The sequence below is a fragment of the Patella vulgata genome, chromosome 3, assembly GCF_932274485.2.
Source record: "Patella vulgata chromosome 3, xgPatVulg1.2, whole genome shotgun sequence".
NCBI lineage: Eukaryota > Metazoa > Mollusca > Gastropoda > Patellidae > Patella > Patella vulgata.
Window position 1 is genome coordinate 56,989,867 of NC_065881.2, and position 25,774 is coordinate 57,015,640.

Here is a 25,774-nt window from a genome sequence, read left to right on the forward strand (position 1 = left end):
TGTTGAACTAGTGTTGAAGCCAGTAGTGAAGAATCCATTGAAGAGATTAGTAACAGTTTTCTGGTCATGGACATTCACACGATTATTGGATATTACAAATATTACCATTTGCCTCTTTGCCATTCTTATAGCCAAATTCTTTTAAACTTTTCCATAAATTTGGGGGGTTATTTTTGTGTTCATTTAATTTATTACGGTACTCAAATATGTACATTTTTCCCTTTTAATGACTCTCTGTGTATTATTTCTTACTTTACAAAAACGTTTGTAATCAAATTCATTTTTAGACATTTTGAAATGTGCCAGAAGTGAATCCCTTTAAGAAATTAATTCCAAAATGGTGGATGACATCCATGGCTCAGTCCTCTGTTTTAGTCTAACCTCTTTCACTGGAGCAACCAAATTTAAGAATTTGGTGAATTTTCTGGAATTCTTGTGGTTGAATAAATGAAGACTGGAATCTGTTGTTGGTTGTTAATATTTCTCTATTCTTTAGTTAACAATAATCAACATAACTTACAGCAGACAATTAATGTAACAATTATTGGTTCAGAACGTGCTTAATAGTAAATACACCATGGTAACTTAAAACGTTTTAGCCCGTTGACAATAATTACAACTTATAAGGTCAATTTAAAGTGTAAAACAAAGAATACTTGAGACAGGTGATTAAAGAAATATATAAGACAATATGAAATAGATATAAATGGGGGGTAATTAAGGTGGGTTAAGATCCATTAAAATATAGTTTACTGAACTGAGTAATACTGTGCGGATTAGCACGATGTATTAAACATTTACTAGCGGGTCGTAATTCACCCTACTACATTATTAAAACAACACTTTTTTTTATTTCAAAATCAGATTTGTCTGAGTGATCTTCAAAGAAAACAAATGTATTATAAAACAAATAAAATTATTACTTTATTTGTTGATCCGAGTGATCTTCTAAATCTGGGTCCAAGTGGTCTTCTATCAATTTATATACTCTTCAAAAAAAGTAGGGGATATTCAGAAACAATACAAAATTGCGGAAATGCACTGCTGTTTTTATTAGAGGTAACCAGTGTATGTTAATAACAGGTCAATTGCCTACACATGAACATAAACAGTTCATATGGGCAGCTTACCTGACGGCCCCATTTCACTCGCAAAGAGATACACCGTCAAAAGTGAAAATGGACGTTTTTGATTTTTGTCTTAATATAAGTAATTGCTCCACCAATCCTCAGACATTCAGGAAAATCGTCGTGGCATGCTCCTAATAAACCGTCCAATCACGATTTGGGGCAATCTGACCCACTCCTCTTGCAGTGCCACGGCCAATTCTTGCAGTGTTGTCTGTTGATGTTGACGTCGACGAACACGTCTCTCGATTAAATTAAACGTAACACACTAAAGCAAAGATATGCTAAACAGTAAATCTTATGTAAGAACCGATAGGAAAGCAAACATGGATAGACAAACCAGCACGCGGCAGTTTTCATCAACCCTTCCTTTGACAATGAACCTCTCCCACGTGTCGCATGTGCAGCTCAGTGGTTCTGTTGGGGCACTAAGTTCTTCATCTGTGAACATGTCAAGTGTCCATGACTATTTATCATATCTCATACTATATCTTTATATATATGTTCTATTGTATGCTGTCCTTAATGGATGTTTTGATATAATAAAATCTTATCTTATCTTATATATCACAACCTGCATAGGTATTTGCATTTCAATATCCCCTACTTTTTTTGAAGAGTATATGTTTGTCTGAGTGGTCTTCTAATCTTGGTACAAGGTGAGTAATATGCTGGCTCGCCAGCCCGGAGATCACGGGTTTGACCCCAGTGTTGGCCAAGAAAGTTCATCAGGATTTTCCGGTGTGGTTTCCTCTTGGCGTCAGTGATGCAAGATGGAGGACCTGACAAGTGAAGGACAGCTGGCTACAGTTGTTCGGATGGGACGAAAAACCGAAATCCCGGAGGCCTACAAATTGACATGCACGTAAAAGATCCCTAGCTGTTGGAATTCAATATTAGAGTAGGTCGTAGTGCCACTGTCCGGGCAAAATGACCCTCATAGTACACATGGCGTATGCTCGTCTTCATTAGCCCAGTCCGAGTGATTTTTGGTCAAAGTTGTTGGAATACCTACGTTACCTCCCCCTATAGCTTGCTCACCCTACAGCCAGTACAGGAAAAAGTGTTTTTTATATATTTTATTGGCATTAATTTTATTCTAAATCAGTAGTTTTTATGGGGTGTCATCAGCTTCATTGAATTTTAAATTGTATTCCGATATTTAGTTTCTTAATTTACCTTTAACTGGTCACAACTATCGTCTAAAATACTCTTAATTACATGGAAAAGTTTAGTTGGTGTTCCCTTTAAAAGGCAAATTCAATAATGATGTACTAGGGAATTATTGACCAATCAAATCAAAGGAGAAACTTTACTGCGCTGTGGATAAACAAAAGAACGTACTCCGTCAAGAACAGCGATGGCAATGGCGTCGAAAGCCAGATATTTTGTCTTAAAAGTTTGTGCTTTATTTTGTAAGTTAGTCATTTTATTTTGAAAATATTCTAAGATATATTTGATTTATCTCTACCTTTGTTATGTCATCATCTCGTTCTTTGAAAAATGGTGTTTGAAAAGGTTACCGTAACCGTACAAGCTGCGGATTCAAACGTTTGGCTAGTCCTAGCCATTATATAGGGATACTGTTGAATTTGATATTTTGTTTTTGAGAAAATTGATCTGTAACAAGAATATATTGACGAGGTTATGGGATGTATATATTTCTCAGCTTGCCTAGACGAGTTATAAATAGGCCTAGTATAAAAATAATAATAATGCTTTATTACACAACTGCATGGTATATACACGAGTATGGTAAAGCATATACAATACAAAGTACAATACAATAATAAACATCAAGAACATAATAGAATAACGTAGCCTACAAAAAAATATACACTCCTAGTCCTACTCCTAGCTAAGTACGACCTAGCGCTAGCAGTAGCAATGCAAAAAGGGGAAAAGCTTTTTTTTAATTTGACTAAAATTGAATATTTACTAGCATTCTGACCGCCCTAGTACAATGTAACATTTTTACACGTTGGTCATTATTAATTAACAATTAATTGAATTAAGACTAAGAGCGACAAGCTTTTGATTTTATATCAATATTATCATGTTCTTGTATATTCAGTATATTGCTACCTAGTAGTACCTGACTGTCCTGTTCTTCAAGTAAAAGTGTGACTTAATTTACTTATTTTATTTAATCAAATTTAAAGATACATTGTGGGAGATTCGATAACGATTTGGCAGTTCTCACTATAATAGTTTAATTAGTTATTACCTTAAAGGAGCTAAATCGCTAATATTTTGGATTTAGAAATTGACACAAATGGGTCGCAACGCATATAATAATGTAATATGAATGTGAACTGATTTACGTTCAGTCGTTTCTGTTTTACTGTAATTTCTAATCAGATAAGTCTCAATCAAATGGCAATCTCTAGCGTCTGGTTATTCCACTCTATACCGATAGTATGTATTGCGCATGCTCTCCAGATAAGAATATGAGGCCACCGTTTGACATGACTTGTGGAATATCTCTAGCCTTGTTCTCCGAGTCCCTTGTTACAAATGGCGCTGATATGCACTATGGTACACGATTCGTGTACAAATGGTAAAATGTTTATTTTGTCTTAATTATTGGATATCAGAAGCACATCTTTTCCCGGTAAGATCACAACATCAATGTTGATTTAAATTGACAAATAATTCGTGTTTTCAATGTCGAAGATTTTGAATGATATTGAGTTAGAGACTTGGCTACTTTAACTAAGTTTCTGCTTAGGCTAAGGAGCGACAAGCAATTTGATTGGTCAAGACATTGGAACATAACAACTCTGCTTTTAATCGAGGTAGAATGTTTAAACTTGATGTAGATATTCATTCTTGACTGAGTTCAATGATTAACATTTCGAGCTAAGGATTCTCTACAGACCAAAGTTATCATCTGAATAATCTGATTGATTTTAAATGTATATACAGTGTTTAATGTCATGAGACCTCTTTGAATATTTTTGTTCACACTCTAGCCTATAAACAATAGTTATCATCTGATTGATTTTAAATTTTAACAGTGTTTATAGTCCTGAGACCACAAATCTTATTGATTTTTTTTTACAAATTTTGATAATTATTGCTAGAGTTACCTATGATGACTTTGAAAATTATTGTAGATGCTCTAAAGACGGAAATTATCATTTGATTGACTTTAAATTAATACACAGTGTTTACGGTTATGAGACGACAAAATCTATTGATTTTCAACAATTTCTGATAGCTTGAACACCTAAATTCATTAAATTCAATGTTTTGTACACAAAACGTTAACATGTGGCAGAACTAGAAGCCAAACAAATTCTAATTATTTCTGATAATTACTTAATGGATTGCTAGTAACAACTTGTTACTCTTAATTAGATTTTAGTTTGATGTTGTAAATGTTTTCTCATTACCGTCAAAAGAAAAAATATGCGACACCCTTTTTTAACTGCTCGGACGACTTAGCTGCCGTGGGCATGTTTCCTTGCCGGGCAACCTATCTTTCTTTTTAAAATCTTGTAGACTCTTCACAGGCTAAAGTTATTATCTTGAAATTTTTACATAGTGTTTGTGTTTGTGAGACGTAGATGCCTATTTAATGGAAAGATCTATGTGATTATGAAAGAAAGCACTTACTGTATATAACAGAAAGTAAATATTGTAACTTTTCTCCCACAGTTGTAATAATTTTACAAGTACACTGTGATGATGTTCCATCTAAAGAGGAAGCATGTGGATATTGGAAGAGAATAGCTGATCAGATGTCGAATCAAAGTCAACAGATGCATTGTGTGGCCAACTCAACTGACCCTTGCACACGATTAGACTGTCAGGGCACCTATAAATATAGGGTGAGTTTTACACTTTTACAGCCATTCACCTAATACAGGGCTAGACTTACACCACAACTTGGCTCCCAAGATGGATTATCTATAGTAAGTTATCAATGGTCAGCTATGATAGAGATTAGAGACAATAGTAGTAAAGAGATAATCCATCTATAAACATTAGTCAACTTAGTAAATGAATGAATGGATATCACTTAAATACTACCCCTTAACAACTATAAAATATTATTAAGTTTAAATGTATATAGCTGACTCAACTTAATTTTATTCTTATCATATTTTTAGCTTATTTTCTCAACTATTTACCACCTATATTTATATTTTTTGGAAGAATTGCATTTATTATGGCCATGAATTACTCAAACGCCTTGGTGAACTCACCAAGACAACCCCAACCAGCTCTCGCATCAAGGATGGTGCGTGATTACAAATACATTGTGCTATGTTCGCCTAAAGAGGGGAAATCCTTCAAAGGCACAAAAGTCTCGAAAATCGGAGATGAAATTAGGACAAAATGGGAGACAGCAGCTCTCCCAGACATCAGAATACTGGCAAACGGAAACGCCAGACTAGGATTCCAAAATATGGAGGACGCCCAATTGGCGACAAACATTAAAACGTTAGGGAATATAAAGGTTGAAATCTCCATGTCGGAGCATAACCAAACAGACAGAGTAATAATATATAACATTCCAAAAGATTACACAGACGAGGAGATCCTGGACAACCTCAAACTGGGAGGTTACAAACCCCTGGCAATTTACCAATACCCGGTACGACCAGGCAAAACAATCAGGACGGTCCAACTAACCTTCAAAAAGGATGATACCTCGCAGGGTATTATCTACATGCTATATGAAAGAAGGTCTGTTCACCCATATATACCCAAAGTCAAAAGGTGCACAAAGTGCCAGAGAATAGGACATCTAGAAAAATTTTGTAGGAGCACAGCTATCTGTGGCAAATGTGGTAACAACCACAAAACCGAGGAATGTAGGGCCACTCAGACAAAATGTGTCAACTGTAAAGGGAATCACGGAGCTGATTCACCAAAATGCCCCAAATATATAAACACAAAGTCAATCTTGACCATGCAGTACGTGCATGGCATATCTCACAAAGAAGCCACGGCTCATATTAATAATAAAACCATACCCGAACAAAAAAAAGTAGTAAATCCTCCTAGCAAAGAGGAAGTAACAAAAGACAACAATAAAACTTTCACTCCCCAATTTAAAAGCATAAAAGAGTTTGTCAACTTCTGCAAAGAATTGACTAAACTAGGAAAAATAACAAATGAGGAAGAAAGAAACATAGAAGTAGGGAAAGTTATAATAAATCATGTAACTAACACGTCAAAAATGAACAGAGTTACCCAAACCCCATCAAAAAAAGGAAAACTCCCTCAAACAGAAAGGGCTCCAGAAACAGAAGAAACAACTAAATCAAAGGAAAACCGAAGAAGCCGTAGTCAATCAAGACCGGCTAAAAGAAACATAAGTTCAGTTGTCAATGAAGACGAAGACAATTCATTAAGGCATGGAAACAATCCCATGATTACTGACAATGAAATAATCAACCAAGACAAGCGCAAATGCAGCGTAAACAATAGCGAAGATGTTTTCTAAAAATAATCTAAAATACTAAAACAACAAATTACTAACAATTAAAATGGCGAAGCCAATTAATATCTTTCAACTTAACGTAAATGGGCTGCGGTCTCGTTTGATAGAACTCAAACAATATGTCTATCAAAACAGCCCAGACATACTATGTATACAAGAGACACGGTTAACTCCCAAAAACAATGATATCAATTTGGACAGTTACACAATGGTGAGGCATGATCGACCGGGCCAATCAAAAGGAGGCGGTCTCGCCATCTATGTTAAAAACAACATCCCTTTTAGCAGATTAACAATAAATCAATCAAGTAAATTAGAATTAATGGCGATTGACATTGCTATAGGAAACAAACAAACTTTAAGCATAGTAAATGTCTACAACCCACCAGCTACTAAAACAAAAAACAAAGACTACGATAGGATTTTCAAACAAATTCCGGGAGACAACCTAATCATATGTGGGGACTTCAACTGCCATCATAAGGCATGGGGCTCACCAATACTTAACAATAATAATATAGACATATAATACTGACCCACAGGCTAGGTGACTTAATAAGGAACAGCATCTAAGAAATAACTTATCAGAGACCTGCCCTTCAGTATGTCCTCTGCCTACAATCTTCCTCTAATATACTACTAGAGGTTACTTGGTAACAACAAACAATACATAGTAATTATATATATATTAAACTTAATAATATTTTATAGTTGTTAAGGGGTAGTATTTAAGTGACATCCATTCATTCAATTACTAAGTTGACTAATGTTTATAGATGGATTATCTCATTACTACTATTGTCACTAATCTCTATCATAGCTGACCATTGTTAACATACTATAGATAATCCATCTTGGGAGCCAAGTTGTGGTGTAAGTCTAGCCCTGTATTGGGTGAATGGCTGTATTAAATACCACCTGGTCATAGTTTCATCACACTATTTCAATTTAAAATGAAAATATAAACTTTCAGACTATAAGCAATCAAGAGTAATCAGTAGTCTTCCCAAATAACATTCTGGTCCATAAATTATTAAAATCAGAGTTCATGTTATTAATCATTATCTATTGATAGGGATGTACGATATTGCAAAAAGGGACGATATCGATTTTGGCATTTTTTTCAACGATATACAATGTAGTTAAATATCGCGATATTTAAAGTTGCAATTGCAAATTTTCAAGTTATATTTTTAAAATGTATTAAAATAAAGCCTTAAAATAGATGGTATCCATAAACAGTCCTACCTTGTTAAAGAATAATCCTATTAATCCTATAATTCGCTATTGCCAGCTGAAACAGGGGAGGTAATTGTGTTGTTATTTCCTGTGTTATAGGTTTTTAAGGGTGGGAAATAATGCCCATGATCGTATAATAGTGATTTGATAACCTATTGAGCAAAAGACATAGAAATAATTATGTTTTGACTTTCTTAGAAAATTTGAAATTCTCGCTTTAATAATATGTCACTTTGCTATTAAATAAATTAAATATAAATGCATTAAAGCTGACTACAGTGTGAGTAAGACTTGTGGGTAAGAATTGCTTTATTCATACACTTTAAACTTTGCTTTTTTTATAATATAGATTTATTAAAATGAACAAAACAACATCCTTTTTGGATAAAAATTAAATACAACCGCTGATGTTTAAAAAGCGTCTGCTTGTGACCTTGTGTAAGAAAATTCTCAAATATCACCTGCAGCGGAAGTTAGTAGATGCGGTCTTCAAGTCTTGTATTGTAAGTTCAAACAGTTTAACAAATACTAAATGATCCGGACTATCTTCCATTCAAGCATTCGATTGGCTGCGGTATTCCTGGCCTAACAGTGACAGTAATCTATTTATAGATCGTTTTATTCTGGCTTTCAAAAATTAAGTTTTGTAGAGTTTTCTAAAAATATTAACGAAAATCAAAACATTAGTTTTATTATAGTTTATTGCCGTCGGCTAATTTCCACTGCTGTATAGAGTATTTATTATCTATTTTTATGATAATTTTTTCGATATTTGAAGTTTTTGGCGATATTCGATAAACCACTATATCGACAATTTTTGGCCACATGATATCGGAGTTGGTCTGAAAATACCATATCGCGATAAATGACGAGAATATCGTACAGCCCTATCTATTGATACTTTTTATACGCTCACATTTTCATGTGGACGTATATTGTCGTTGCCCCTGTCCATCCACAATTAGTTTATGGAAACTCTACAAGTCACAATTCTTGTCCGATTTTGATGAAACTTGAAATATAGGTTAAATTCCAAAAGATGTTGGTTCCTTTCGGATCGAAACTTCATGGATTATGGCCTCTGACTGAATGTTCTAGAGTCAACAATTTTCATCTGATTTTGGTGAAACTTGAAATGCATGTTTATAACCCAAAGAATTATTCCTTTTGATATTTTCGCATATCGGATGGTAACTTCCTGAATTATGCCTCTTGATTGTACTAAAAATCGCGCTTTTAGCTTTTGATCCCTCTAGAGGTCATTATTATTATCTGATTTAAAAAAACATTTGAATATATCACCGTTACACAGTAATGATGGTCGAGTTTGAATTTCGTGAAAATCATACCAAAACTGCCGGACAAAATGGCCGCCCCTCGTGCGCAAATAATGTAAAAATATGGTACCTATATCAAGGTTATGGATCCTCTAGAGGTCACAATTTTGATCTACATGTTTATATCCCAACGATCTTTTGATCCTTTTGATATTCGTGCATTTTGGATTGTAACTTCCTGAATTATGGCCCTTGATTGTACGAATAGTGTAAATATATGGTATATCAAGGTTGTGAACCCTCTAGAGGCCACAATTTTGATCCGATTTTGATGAAACTTGAAATACATGTTTATAACCCAAAGATCTTGGTTCCTTCCGATATTCACACATATCGGATTGTAACTTCCTGAATTATGGCCCTTGATTTTATGAAAAATCACGTTTTTAGTTTGTGGTCCCTCTAGAGGTCACAATTTTTATCCGATTTAAAAAAAGTGTATTATTGCCCCTGATTGTACGAAAAAGCATTTTTTTTTAGCTTGTGCTCTATCCATCTCTTGCAAAATGTGGGCGTATCTTGCCTGGCATCCACTGGTTATTGTTTTTCAGTCATGGATGATACCAACATCAACAAATATAGAGATTGATTTTTGTTTTGGTATTGTTTTAAATCACTGTGATGAGCCAGTTGCTCTAGATATATACCTCCAAATACCCAAAAGAAATGTCTCCTACCAAAGTAGAGTTAGACATGATGAGTTAATGAAAATACCAGGTATTTATTATTTCAAAAGTGTTTTGAGTTTTTAATTTCTTTTCGGTTCGTCTGGCGGTCCGACGTCCACAATCAAATTGATTTCATTTTTTTTTGACCGATGTTGCGTAAATGTTTTGTGCGTACTATCAAAATAGGTCTTGTTACGTACATTTTTAGATACATTAGATAAATAAGTTTTTAATTATCAAAGTGCATTTCCAAGTGCAAAAACGTATTCCCGAAGACATTCAGCTGAAAGAATGACGTGCAAATTTTCATTCTGATACAAGCGAGAAGCAGGCATGTAACATGGACAAGTGTGCAGTTATGTTCTGCTGTATTACTATTTTTAGATGCATTAAATACTACATGTACTGTAGCTACAAGAACGTAGCTAAAAATGTTGAGATATACTGATGTGCTTGTTTTTACCTATGATTAGGTGCCTTTGACTTTAGTTTCACCTGGCAAACTTAATTTCTTTATTAATTAATGCATGTATTGTATCTTAAAAATAAGTTAATTTAATGTTGGAGAAAGCAATCTATTATTGCTTCAATTTTAGTTGGATCTGGCAGAAATGTTTTAAATAACAATAATCAATCGTTTTGAAGAAAACATTGTCATTTTTTCTTATTTAAAGCCCGATGTGATTAAGGATGGGGGTTTGCCACTTGAAACTAAATAGCACCATCTCTTATCTCGAAACACGGAGGGCTGAGAGATGAGGTTTCTTATTTGATTAAATACAAATAAATAATTATCAAAGTGAATTTCCAAGCGTAAAATTGTATTCCCAAAGAAATTCAGCTGAGGGATTGACGTGCAAATTTTCATTCTGATACAAGCGAGAAGCAGGCACGTAACATGGATATTAGTGCTGTTGGTTATTACCTTTTTTTTTATTGAAATTCCCTGAGTAATTCTGTCCATGTATTATGTGCTTTGAATCAAAACTGGCTTGAAACTTTAGTCCAATACCATAGCCAGGTTGTGAAAAGGATCATTTTGCACATATCCAGACAATATCCATTTGAAAAAAAAAAGAATTTTAACTTTCTGTTTCACAGACAAAATTCTTGTACCAGTACTGTGACCTTACCCATATTGTCGTTCGGAAGTCAAAAACTCGTAACTCAAAATTTGAAACTTTCAGGAGAATCAAAAAACGGTTTATAACATTAACGCGGCATAATACCATCTTGTTTATTTGAAGATATATTGAAGTTTGGGTGTCTTTCATGATCATAATTTCCAAATAGTGCCCATTATTTTTCACAGTCTATTAATCAGACCTATGAGGAATTGTCACATTCGTTGGGGCATAAAAGTCGAGATACAGGTTTTTTTCATGGACATTTTGTACTTAAGTGGTAATGTAACAAACATAAGAGAAACAACTTAATAGACTTTAAAATGCAATTTCATTCACAAACAAAACAGGTAATCATAAAATATTACATTTTATATTGTATTTATAAAAAAAAATTTTTTAACAGTTAATGACTTAAAGCCACGAAGATCTAACAGAACAATTCAACTAACTATAATACGAATAGTCAAATAACTATGGAGAACAAATTATTGAGATTTATTCATGGAGTAGCACGTCGTAAAACCCATGATAATCAGGAGGTATCACTCTTTTAAGTTCCATGAGATGTTTAAACTTTGACGCTTTTATTTTTTGTGGACCATTGTAGAGTGGTGTTATGCTGTGATAGAGGTTTCCTGAACATTGGGCCTTTCTGGGAAACTCCATGTAGTCCTCTGTACTGAATAGTCCCATCTGGATTGTATTTTAAGACTCTTGAATCCGTAAGACGGAGATCACCAAGCTTTACTTCCGGTCGAAGGGATGTATATATTTGAGCTGAGAAAAATCCTTGAAGAATGTGTTATCTAGGTAACTGACTTTGTATGGTTTGCTGACTCGAACATTTTTCATGACATTAATGTAATCAGCAGGCACATAGATTGACCGATGACGAAGTGCATGCTTAATAGTGGAGTAGACAGAATCACGCTCCACTTTTGTGTAACCCTTTTCAAGAATTTTCTGGAATATTTTGTAAGGTTTTTCTTCACTGATAAGTCTAACAATTTATTACATAATGTGCAGTTGTGATTTTTTTATGTGAACCTATCGCTGTCAATGATCAGAACCATGTCACCGTCAACTGTTGTTTTTTCTATGTAATCAGCAAAACAAGAAGTAAAATTGCTCGACCCTAGATCACCCTCAGCCTCATGCGAAATGTAACATGAGACCTCAGCTGAACTGAGATCATAAATAGTGTAGTTGTGAAATGCCAAATGTAACAGGATACGTCGCCTGAACCGAGATCATAAATAGTGTAGTTGGTACATGCAAGTTTTGTCTTGTAATACATAGAACTGGCCAATAAGCTTGGAGCTAACAAAACAGTCTGGAGGTCCACGGTAACCACTCTACACCTGCCTTCTAATTCATTAACTTTGTCGGTTTCTTTTTCGTTTCTGGCTTCATTTTTTTCTGTATGTGATATCGATACACTTCCTCCTGCAAATTACCAGTTTCAAAACTACAGCACACGTCACATTGATCTTTTTTAGTATGGAAAATGGAAACCTTCATTTCATTCAAAACCGATTTAAATACCTTGATTGACACCAACTTGATTTCGGTCATAGTGCAATATTCTTTATAAATACCATAGAGACTGAGAGAATGAATTGATGTCAGACTGAGCGTATAATCTGGATGTAAAAACTGACAATAATGCCATTGTAATTTGGGCAAAGATTCGACAAATAATCGAACAGCTTTTCTATTTCCTTTGTGGTTTGCATGCTTTCGAGTAGGCGTTTTAGATAGCGCCGATGTTGTTTGCGTGCCATTTTGAGAGGCATTTGTCCATTTAAGTAACTGCCATTTGCCTATTCCTAACGTAGACAAGCATGTTTTTAGAAACTCTTGATTCGAGATTCATTTCGTTTTAGATGGTAGACAAGATTGCGATTTCTTCTTGAATTATCTCCTGTTGTCCATTCAGAAGGGATGTGCGAATAAACATTATTTGCTACAAAAACTCTTTTTTGATTCCCGTCCATCTTCCAGAATCCCTCAAATAAATTCTGCCTATCTTCTGTAAACTCATTTGGTTGTTTGGATGTTTTGGTTCCTTTGCGACCGAATAAGTGTATTTCCCTTCCGTTTTCTTTGAACCGATGTATTTCTGGCCTTGTATTTGGGCTAAAAAATTAAACTTTCTCTGATTTGACTTTTCAGACTCCCTGAGCGCAAACATGGGCCCTTTTATTCTTCTTCTTCACTGTTGTATTATCAGAAGAATTAGATAACTCGGAATTACTTGACTGCAAAGGGAATAAACATTTCTTTTTAACAGGAGGCATCCATTCTGGATCTTCGACTAGGTGCGGTAGTGATGGCTGACACTTGTTCATTTAATGGGTTCTTTGGCATTGATGGAAGTGAACTGGAACGTTGTTATGTACATGTACGTTTTCGTTGTTAGTAAGATCAGGGCTTAAAGTTGCAAAAGTGTTTGCTTGAAATGCCAGTTTTAAGCATGTTCCGCCCCGTGAAAGTGTCCAGAATGGATTTGTGTTGTGTTGATGTTTTGGACAAGCTGCTCCACTAGGAATATTTATTGGCTTCCATGGGTTCCATGTCAGCCGTATATGCTGGTCAAGACCTAGGGTAATGGAAGATGACCATAACTAGATCTGACGCAACTGTCATTTCACATGCCGGAAAGAGAGCCTTTTTTTTTTTTCAAAACCCAATTTTCAAACATGACTATGGATCGACCTCCACTATGTAAGTATGCAATTGTACGGCCAGTACAGAATAATGCACACGTATAGAAGCCACATAATCTCATGATTTGTGTTATAGAGTTGTATACATAGTCGTCAACAGATTATACTGAGTGTTGTGTTGATAATTAATGATGAGTGTCTGGTAGTAAAAGTTAATTGATATGTGGGAATCTAATCAATGCCGTGAAGAATCCGCTATTACGGTCACTCACGATGTAAATGAGATTATTATGATCGTGTAAAAAAGGGCAATTGATATGAAGTACTGCCCTTCGAATCCAACCAACTGTCATACCAAATAAAAACAGCATAGAAATTACCTAAATCCTCAACAATGTAGAAAAATACATTATAATTTTTATACGCCCACATTATCTAGAGGCTAAAGTTAATATCCGATTGACTTTAAATTTATACACAGTGTTTAAGGTCATGAGACGAAGAAGCCTATTAATTTTCAGCGATTTCCGATAATTACTGCCAGAGTTAAGGCCCTTGATCACTTAAAAATATCTTGTGGATGCTGTAGAGGCCGAAGTCAATATCCGATTGTCTTTAAATTGATACACAGTGTTTAAGGTCATGAAACGAAGAAGCCTATTGACTTTCAGCGATTTTCGATAATTACTGCCGAGTTATTGCCCTTGATTATTTCAAAATATCTTGTGGATGCTCTAGAGGCTAAAGTTATCATCTGATTGACTTCAGATTGATACACAGAGTATAAGGTCTTGAGACAAACAAGTATATTGATTTTCAATGAATTTTGATAACTTGAACAGCTAAATCCATGATATTAAAAGTTTCGAATACTAAACCTTAGCATTGGGCAGAACTTTATAAAAACCAGGCAAATTCTAATGATTTTCTGATAATTACTTAATGAGTTGTTACTCTAAATAAGATTTTAGTGTATTATAATTTTTTCATTACCGAAAGAAAGTAAAAAATATCCGACAACTCTTGTTGACTGCCCGGACGATTTAGCTGCTGTGGGCGTATGTTTCATTGCCTGGCAACCTATCTTTTATAGCGGTATTATGGCCTTGTGCGAATTGTAGAAATAAAATCTAGAGATTAGTTAACTTGCTTACCGAAAAATTAAGAAAATCACGTATTCCAATGCTATTGTACAGCAATATTGATAATTCCATGTGTTGCAAAAATGTTCTGTAGGCCTATATATGGTTACTCTTATACACAACAATATTCTAGGGGGTGCTAGTGTCGCTAGCTGTGAAATGTTGTGTATATATGGTTACTCTTTTAAATCAAATTAGTGAATGTATGACAGATTGTTATATAAAAAAAAGTTATAATTTGGTAAACATTTATGCTGGTTCTAAATGAATGAGAATATCATGTTTAACACATGATAGGAAAATTACGATTGCATCCTTTGGCTTGATTAACCAATCTCTATACTTATTTACATCATACTTGACAAATTAGATAATTGTTATGTAGGTCTAAAACCCAAAGCTACAAAACTATCATATTTGTGAGCAATTGTCAGACAGCAGCGTGATTCTAGAAGCGAAAAGATGGAGCGAGTCTGGTTGGATGTGGTTTGAGAGAATGACTTTACTGTTATTGTACTTTGCTTGTATCTATATGTATCCGGCTATGATATATAGAATGTAAAAACGAACTGTTGCATTGTTATTCCTGGTAAGACAACCATCTTAACTCAGAAAACAGTAAGAAGTAAACACACCACGTGAAGGGGAAGCAAAGACCACAAGTGAAAATACTAGACGTCGTAGACGATCACAAGGCTACTAAAATATGTAGTAAGAAAAGATGCATGGGTCATACACCGGAGGTGGCGACCGGTTTTAGCATGTCCTCAGCTCTCCACGTCGGACAGAAAGACCCATGGTACTACATTAGTTATTCATTATTAGGATTTACGTCATAATTTATGTGGCTCGTAATGCCGTAAGAGATGGTCTAAATCAAATAAATGTGAGATATATGCCGTGGATAATTATATATTTATCTCCATTTCGAAGGTATTGTATTAATTGTAACTCAAAATTATCCAGGTCAGTGTGTTTTCTATAGAGCATGTGGTAATTACGTGTAAGCTACTGGATTGTTTTTTCTACGGCTAATTCAGCTATTTCGATTATTTAAGTAGCCAAAAGGAATATTTGATAATAAATAATTATCATAAGCCTTTCTAATATTTCATTTTTAAGTCCAATATTTTTTTTTTTTTTGTACCCCAAACTGACAAAGTGGTATAGACACGTGATTTCACAATACCCTACCATGAATAAAAAACATGAAATATGAATTTACTTGGAAAAGTTTTCATGCGTTATCAAAAATGACCAGCAGTGAAAAATTTGAGCTGAAATGACCTGAAGTGATCAAAAAAGTAAATATTTGTACCTCAAAATAGGTCAGTAGGGCAATAGGGATATCAAAACCATGTAACTCGTAACAATGGCGTAATACACATTAAATATTACTATATTTTATACACATTATTTATAAACTAAAACTATGTTTATTTTCTATATTAAGTAGGTGACCCACTTACATGTAGTATATCACCCACAATTATGCATCTCTTGTAATTCTCTTACTCTATACAATGCAATGTTGATCAATTTCATTTTAAAAAATTATAGTAATTTTTAGCGTATCAATTCTATTATTTATTTACTTGAAATTCATATGAAGATGTTTTAATTTATTGAATACTGTCATTTATTATCATTGGTGTTGATTCAGTAGCCTCTGCTTGGTTTTAATCTAGTTACAAGGTTTTGAGAGACTTAAACTTCAGGCCAATAGAATTACGATGTTTTGATCACATGGCCACAAGTGTAAGACAGCAGGAACATTTAATATGTGACAATATGCGACAACCCTTGTTGACTACTTGGACAACTTAGCTGCTATGGGCGTATGTTTCATTGCCTGGCAACCTATCTATGTTGTTTTTTGAAATCTATTTGTTACTTACTGCTAATTAGAAAAAGAATGAAATGTAAGTATCCAATATTTTCATGTGTGATGAGCCTCAAATTTTAGCATCAAAGAAGTAAATTATATACGTCATGCAACTATGGCTGCTTGTGACATCCTTCTCCACTCTTATTGCAACATTCCTTCTAGAAGCTTTGGTGCTTATGTCCTCTTGAATTAATGCAACAGTGGTACGTTCTCTGTGTTCAGATTTATTTTCATGTAGACATATATTGTCGGCGCCCCTGTCCGCCCATCCACAATTTGTTTGTGGACTGTACTCTACAGGTCACAATTCTTAATCGATTTTGATGAAACTTGAAATATCCAAATGATCTTGGGTCTTATCGATATTGACATGTATCGGATCAAAACTTTATGGATTATGGCCCCTAATTGCACGAAAAATCATGGTTTTAGCTTGTGGACACTCTAGAGGTCACAATTTTTATCCGTCTTAGATGAAACTTGAAATTTATGTTTATATTTATTTATTTATCTTTATTTTTTTATTTATTTATTCTTCAAGAAGTTCAAGTAAAGGTTACAACATAACGACAATAAATATATATATGTATATGAAATAAAAACTATGTGCTGCATTTTTATGATTGGGAAAGTGACAACAATAAATATAGATATGAAATAAGAATTATGTGCTGCATTGTATGATTGGGATGTGAAATGAGACGAGAATAGAGAAGTATGATAGGTATATATGGTTTCATGAGGAGACCTTTACTTGGGATAGCCCATAACGCCTGACCTATATAACATCCGTTGCATATTTCCAATAGGGTCTATGGTTGTGTCAGGTCATCATTAGGAGACAAAACTTAATAAATATGCCTATCACGGCAATGTATCACAAATAATTGAATATATCTATGTCTGCATGTTATACATCAACTAATTGTCCCCAGCCTTTCGAAGAAAGCAGGCGACTATTAAAATGAGTTCGCCTGTCTGTCTGACCACCGGAATCTGACCTTCTATCCGTATATATATATGCATACACCATGTCCAACCAGACACTATATAATAAAAAAGAACAGGAATGCAATGCCTGTTAAAGATTCGATTTTACCTGCTCTTGCTTCGGCTCGTTTTTTTTCAACAATTCGTAATGTCAGGCAATCAAACCTCTTCGATTCACTCAGATATGTTTTTTCTTCAATCTAGTCGTTTTGATTTGCATTAATACTCCCACAAAACGATATCATAGCCACTTGTTTCCAATATTTACATTATTTTCGTCCATTTCAATTTTGTATAGTTGATAATCAGTTTGATAAATATGCAATTAATTACAGATACATTAAGGAAGATTAGATAAAGAGCTGGCAGTTCTTGCTATAATAGTTAAAAACTAGATGATGTAAAGGGAATTTGCTGAAAATTTCAGTCAAATTGATCCACTCTGAACTGAGAATTTAGCGGTTGAATTTTCGGCCTAGCCTCGATCATCATTACTAAAGTCGATATGATAAAAAAACATAGTCTTGATCATCCATTTCATTATTAAATCATGAATAAAAGTTGAGCAGCAAATCGGATCCTAATCCAGTAAATATCACAGGCTAGCGATAACATCAAGAGTTGATTGTGGTCTGGATAAGTTAATTAATGTCTAATTAATAATTTAGATAACATTTCAGGCCTAAAGAAAGACATGCAATAGGCAGATTTAGCTCTTGGTTAATGTATGTCATCTATTTATTTCAGGATTTTGGCAGGGGAAATTAGTCTCACTGTTGGCTTGTTTAGCTTGTGGACGTATCTTTCAAGGCAACCGCTTGTTTTTATGGAGGTGGTGTATTTTCATTGCATTTTTTAAAATTAATCAGATGAAATATAATATTTATGTTTCAGGTGGAAGTATCACAACAGCCTCTTTTGGTAAAGTGGATGCATTTTTATATTTTCATATGGTAAAGACTGGTAGCTTTGTGAACTTTTCTGTAAGTAATAGTAAGGAAAATTAGTAATGATCAATTTATCGCTTACATTATCAGTACCATTGGCCTTTATAAGTCTCAGTTGGTAAATGTGGGTGTATCCTGCCTGTCAGCCGCTGGTTTCCAGATGTTTTCGAGGGGGTCGATTTCCCTAATTTCTGAAAATTGACCCACTTGACATGGAATGACCCTTTAGCAGGGAAAAAAATAACCGGGTTCGCATCGCACTTTGCGATCCATTTCCGACGTTACTGCGAGTCAATGGAAAAATTGATTAGCAAAATTTTACTTGGGAATCTATAAAGATGTGAATCATTTTTATATGTACATGTACCGATATGTGCCGGAGCAAAACAGTAGGACGTTAAATCCCATTTCATTTAATTTCATTTCCGATATGTGGTTTAGTCTGTGATTCAAGACTGTATTAATATTGATGCATTTGGTGTAGTCTGTTATTGAAGACTATTTTACATGTGATGTGTTTGGTGTCATCTGTTGATGTGATTGTATATTGGTATGTGATTGAAAACTTGGATTATATAGCTTTCTTGGTACCAGTAGTTTATTTTCTGGTAAAGAATTCCTGGTTTTCCTATAGAACATTTGCCTATGCCTATGGTTCTAAAATAGGCTTTTTTTTCAGATGGTAATAAAATTGAAAATAACAGCACTAGGAGGTTTCTCAATGTGGCCACCAGGTCTACAAAGAACTTTGGTTCCTAATGAGAGAATTCCAGTACCACCTTGTGAACATCCTACAAATGATTCAGCAGTCATACCTCCTCCAGTTTGTCAACCACCTCACTGGAGACAAATATCTGGACATGTTCCTCAACAATCTGTCACACCTGGAACAAATCCTTCAGGTAAATATTCTATTAACTCATTTTATTTGGATTGATCCATAAAGAAATTTGTTTTAATTTTTATGAATGTTTTAATTTATGTTACTAAATGTTAGAATTCTTTTTAACTAGAAAATGAGCTTATAGCAGGGTTCGAATCTTATTTCCAATACCAGAAGCAATTTTTTGCTTGTTATTTTTAAAATTAGAAGCAAAAACAAAGTGTAACTAGAACTGCGATGCAGTAATGACGGGTTTCACCGGTGCCACGTTACCCTAAACATATGTCACTTCCGGTACCAATGAAACCATTAAACAGGTTTCCACCTCATCATTGCACACATCAAATAAAATGGACGCCGAATCAACCAAATCCAGCAATATCAATTCATTTTATATATTTGTTACATGTAAGTGTACAGTACTTCCGGTGATAATGAAAATATTCAATTAGTTTTATGAAATCAGAAATGGCATAAGGCATCACATGGTGAAAATTTTATGTAAATCGAATAATAATTGCTACTTTTATAGACCAAAAACCTTAAAAAGTGACTTGTAGAAAACCGTCAATTGCTCTGCAACCATACAAGTTAGAAACCATTTTCTGGAATCTGTATGATCGTATGGGTTTATTCTATTTGTTGATTGGAATCAAATATCATAATTTTAAAAACATAACAACTCAGACTCATTTGAATAAAATATCTGTTTTGAAAGCTAAAAATACAGTTTTTGCCAAAATGACGTTACTTCCGGTGATAATGAAAATCTTAAATTACTTGTATGAAATCGTAAATGGCATTAGGTATCACATAGTGAAAATTTCATGAAAATCGAATAATAATTGACACTTTTATGGACAAAAAACCTTGAAAAGTGACCTGTTGAAAATTACCTATTTCTCTACAACTGAACAAGTTAGAAACCATTTTGTGATACCTATATGATCGTATGGGTTCATTCTATTAGTTGATTAGAATCAAATATCAAAATATTAAACAAACAACAAATACGACTCATTTCAATAAATTATTTGTTTCTAAGGCTATAAATACAGTTTTTACCCAAATTTCGTCATTTCCGGTGACATGGAAAATGTTAAATTGAGTTGAACTAGTCACAATTGACATTACGCATCAAATGGTGTCACTTTTATGAAAATCCAATAATAATTGACTCTTTTACAGACACAATAGCGTAAAGAGTGACTCATGCAAAATTGACCATTTCTCGGCAACTGCTCATATTACAAACTAATTTTGAGATAGATTCTCTTCGTATGGATTAATGCTACAATTTTATGAAAGTTGCGAAGAAATATTTTAAAATATGAAAAGCCTGAATGGGTTGTAAATAGCTCATTTTTTCACCTTTTTTCACCTTTAAATCAAAATGACCCGAAAACGAAATCGAAATTAAAAAAACTGAGCCCGATGTTTTCTGCGCCTTTACAGGGCACACACTTTCAGTCATACCAGATTTGAAAAAAATAATATTTGCTTTCAAAAAGTGGTACCGAACTGTCAAAATTGTAGTTTTTGCTAAATTTACGTCACTTCCGTTGCCGAAAGGTAACTTTACCGGTAACAAAAAAAATGACATTTTGGATTACGGAGCATATGAACTTTGTTTTATACAAATCGAGCAATAAATAATTAATCCAGGACTGAAAAACTGAATTAGCCAATGGGGGTCAAGGAAATTTACGATGACAAAAAATGGTGCCATTTTTGGTCAAATCAGATGACTCTTTAACCCTGGGTAAAATACCACATTAAAATATTCATGAATAAAAAAGTTTTTTGTAAAAATTTAAATTTTCAAAATTTGGCGCCTAATATCTCCGACGATTCGTGGAAAATCAAAAATCTAAAGAACCGTGGCTATGTGCCTTGTCTCTGGCTATGTCAAAATGTATCCAATGTTAAAATCCGACGATTATTGTTAATATTACTGCAATATTTCAAAAATCGACAAATTCCACGATTTCGGACATTTCGCATTGTCGCAGAACGTTCGAAATAGCTTTAATCTCTAAGTCACACCCACTTTTCCAGTAAAACCGAAGACATCGAATCAATCCGACAAGTAGTTTCTGAGATACAATCAAATTGGAAAAAAAAAATAATAATAATAAGAAGAATAATAATAAGAATAATTTTAACAAAAACAATAGTGTTTCACACAAGCTACGCAGTGTGAAACCCTAACAAGCAAAAACTTTCATTAAATCTAGTTGTAAATCTAAAATTAATACAACATTTTTCTGCCTGGTGCCAAATGGAAGTATTGGAACAGAAGTTGATCATTTGGACCTTTGTCCATTTTACCACCACTTTTTCACAAATGTGTATTTTATTGGTTTCTGCGTTTACAAAATGTGGTAATCATCGTCAGTAGTATTTTACTTAAGGCTGCGTAAACCGTGTGAAATGGCCCGTTCTCCTTCTTGGGTCAACACAGTTAGGGATAACATGATTGGTCAATAATATCACATGGGTTCAGTTTTGCATTATTTGTCGGGAAGGTGACGTATTGTTATTTCATTGGTTAAGTTACGCATGGCCGATTATATCTGGTCACTTCGTTGAGACTCAGAGTTTGTTAATGGAAATTGAGTCTATATGCAAAATGGTGTCTTACGTAAAATTTTATTGTAAACATTTTCAACCTTTTCACAGAATTAAGCTATAGAAAAATTCAAGTTTTAAAATTTGCTTAAAACTAAATTACCGTAGACGCAAAACTTTGCGTTTTAGTTCAAATCTAACACACTATTTTCATATTTTAGCACGCTCTTTGCGTCCGCTAATTTCGAAGCCTGTTATGGTACAGTGAGAATACTAAGGTGGATGGTTATTTATTGTTTATAGTTTTAAGTCGAACAGTAATTCTGTTTTTATATGCCCACACTTTGTAGTTGTATATATATTGCAATAACCCCTGTCTGACTTTATATCATCCACATTCTTTGTTAGCACAGAGAAATCTATGCGCAGTTGTTTAACCAGAGTAAACCCAGCAGGTTGAGAATGCACCACTGTCTGCAAGTCTGAGGCATATTCATGAATAGTTCCTTTAGGAACTGTCTCTGATTGGATGATGTCCGCTGACAGTTCCTACCGCTTGCTATATAGCTGCAATATGAAAATACCGCTCATCCCCACCTCTGGTCTAAGGCTATTTTTGAATCCTTGTCGACTATTTTTCACCCTGATTCTTCTTTGTTTGCCAAAGGAATCATTTCTTGCCACAGCTGACAAACATTTATAATAATTCAACACTATTTTCAAGCAGAATTTTGCGATTAAAAACATACACAAAATACATTTGAACTGATCAACCATTACGAGACCCAAACATGCGCAGATCGCATGTTTATTTAATTGTTAAATTCTACTTGAACATAGTGTTGAAATATTATAAATTTGTGTCAGATATGACGAGAAATGATTCCTTTTGCGAAAAATAAACATTCACGGTGAAAAATAGAAGGTAAGGGTTCCAAAATAGCCTGAGAACAGAGGTGGGGAAGAGCGGTATTTTATCTTATTTTCATATTGCAGCTATATAGCAAGCGATAGGAACTGTGAACAGACATTTCTAAAGGAACTAATTCCTGAAGCAATGGCCCAAGAAATCCCTCTCTAGCCATGCTATACTTAGACTGAAAACTTGAGTTTTTGAGGGAGCGTGTCCATTCTCGTCGTCCAATCAAATCTCTCCTGAGTACAGTAAAATAAAGGGAATTTTCATGACTGCCGCTTAACGGGGGTGACCTCTTTTGAAAAAAAAAATCCCAGTGTTTGTTAGGGCTGATTTCAAGAACATTTTTACCCTGGGCTTGGATGCATCTGAAGCAAACATCGATACTCACATCGGTAAATTTAGCTGTCGCCGAAACTCGCTGTTGGAATGAAAATGCTTTGACTCAAATATCTGATAAATTCTATAAACGTGTCTCTTTGTACCAATTATTACTGCCTACCTTTAAAGATACATTATGGGAGATTATATAAAGAACTGGCAGTTCTCACTATAATACTAATAGTTAAAAACTACATAATGTAAAGGGAATTTGCTGAAATTTCAGTCAAATTGATCCATTCTGAACCAAGATTTTAATTTTAGCGATGAATTTTCGGCCTAGCATTGATCATCATTACCAAAGTCAGTACGATAAAAAACATAGTCTTGATTATCCATTTCATGATTAAATTATGAATGGAAGTCGAACAGGAAATCGGAACCTAATCCAATAAACATCACAGGCTACCGATGCCATCAAGAGTGTAAATTATGATCTAGATAAGTTAATTAATGTCTAATTAATAATTTAGATAATATTTCAGGCCTAAAGAAAGACCTGCAATAGACAGATTAGCTCTTGCATAATGTATGTTTAAGTATTTGATGATATCTATTCATTTTTGTGAAGAAAATCCATGAATAATTATTTATTTTACCAAAAAAGCACATGTCGTATTTCAATCCAATTTGGTGAAACACAATATGCAACATGACAGTCATTCTCTTTGATATGCGTTTTTCGTACAGTTGATTAAATGTATTAAAAGATGGTGAAAATATTGTTCGTCTGTTGTGTGCTCCAAGAGATGATAAAAAGATTCCACTTTCCTCCCACTGCTAAAGACCCATACGCACAAGCCAAATATTGAAATAAAATTGAACCATATGTTAGCCCCGAAATGACCTAGTTTGTGTCCGTGGACGTTAAACCCCATTTCTCTCTCTCTTTTATCACACAATTAGTTAATTGAGCATAATACCTTACGCTCATTATGACATAATGTAGCCGCAATTGTCACCAGACACTTTACGGTAACATATTTAGAGCTGGTTAATCCCAATTGATTTTGTTATGTAGTAATGTATTGGTTGTTGATCGGACTGTTGAACCAATCATAATTTGGGACAGAAATTTGCTCCGAGTACGTCAGTGCTTGAGTGGGATTAGGTCTTAATCAAATGAAACACAACAAGGAATATGGTCAGAGATGACCTCCCAGCTTGAGCTTGAAAGGTGACACTTTAGACTACAAGGTCATCACCCTCTCCCGCTGTGTATAGTATGTATTTTAAGCTATCTTTTTTTATATTGGTAATCTAAAGTCTAATCTAATAAAAGGGAGAACCAATCGTTCACATTTCTTGTTAGTGAACTATCTTTTTAAAATTGATATGGGTTTTCTATTTCATAAAATTGAAGAAATCTGTTGCTCCTTCAATAATCAGCTCCAGTGTTATGTCCTTTTTTTTTCACTAAATCTTGTTACAACTTTATAGAACTGTAATTATTATAACATCCAAATGGAACTGAGGAACATCCTTGTTAGGTAGTCAGCACCTTGTTCACTTATCATTATGTATTTCTTAAATATAGGTTTTCTATCCTATTAAATTGAAGAATTCTTTTCAAAAAAATTTTTTGTATAACTTCTATGGTTATTTGGGGGGTTGGGTGGCCCAATTTGGCAATGGTTGCATCACAAGGTCTGTCATTGAGTCAAGTGGCTAAACCCATCCTTCTCTCTCTCTGGTTATGTTCATTATGAGGAAGTATGTATTTCCATATAAACTGTGTTGTGGTTTTTTTATGTATTCCAGGATAGGTTTCTGTTGCATGGCATGAAATGTCTTGAGTGGTAAAATTTTTGAGGGAACTGGCATTGTTTTCGATTCCCCACTTTACGTGACAAAGAGAAGGGTTGGCAGTCCAACCATGCGGATTTTCTCTGGTCCCTCTGGTCTCAACCATGCAGATTTTCTCTGGTCCCTCTGGTTTCCTCCCACAGCTAAAGACCCCTGCGTGCAAGCGAATTCTTGAAATATGTTAATCTCAGAATGAAAGTTTGTGTCGAGTGGACTTAACCCCCCCTCACCCCTCTCTCTCACAATATCTGTACAGATACATGTAAAATAAATTATCATTTTTATACGCCCACATTGAAATGTGGACGTATATTGCCGTCGTCCCCGTCCGTCCGTCCATCGTTCACAAGAAACGCCAAAAATTATCATCCGATCTTTCTGAAATTTACATGCATTATTTAAATTAGTGAAACGAAGAAGTCTGTTGAATTTCAGCAATTTCCATTTATTACGTCTAGAGTTATGGCCCTTGTTTCACTTTATTGAACCTTGTGAACGCTCTAACGCCAAAAGTTATCATTCGATCTTTGAGAAATTTATATGCATTATTAAGATTACTGAAACGAAGAATTTCGGCAATTTTCGTTTATTACGTCTAGAGTTATGGCCCTTGTTTCACTTTATT

The 25,774-nt window shown here is 34.3% G+C and overlaps 2 protein-coding genes across 3 annotated transcripts in view; one reads left to right on the top strand and one right to left on the bottom strand.

Moving 5' to 3' along the window:
- LOC126814635 (NAD(P)H-hydrate epimerase) overlaps positions 1-2,432 on the bottom strand; it is a 204,243-nt gene extending 201,811 nt beyond the window's left edge. Inside the window, exon 1 of the mRNA XM_050539924.1 lies at positions 2,307-2,432. The gene's annotated coding sequence lies outside the window, so the exon portion shown is untranslated. The remainder of the gene's footprint in view (positions 1-2,306) is intronic.
- LOC126814629 (uncharacterized) overlaps positions 2,342-25,774 on the top strand; it is a 37,691-nt gene continuing 14,258 nt past the window's right edge. The window contains exons 1-5 of one of the 2 annotated variants that reach the window (XM_050539910.2): positions 2,342-2,542; positions 4,791-4,963; positions 9,713-9,878; positions 18,540-18,628; positions 19,272-19,494. In XM_050539910.2, the coding sequence (XP_050395867.1) occupies positions 2,488-2,542; positions 4,791-4,963; positions 9,713-9,878; positions 18,540-18,628; positions 19,272-19,494 (706 nt within the window). In that variant the 5' untranslated portion in view covers positions 2,342-2,487. The remainder of the gene's footprint in view (positions 2,543-4,790; positions 4,964-9,712; positions 9,879-18,539; positions 18,629-19,271; positions 19,495-25,774) is intronic. The other variant, XM_050539911.2, reaches the window with a different exon arrangement.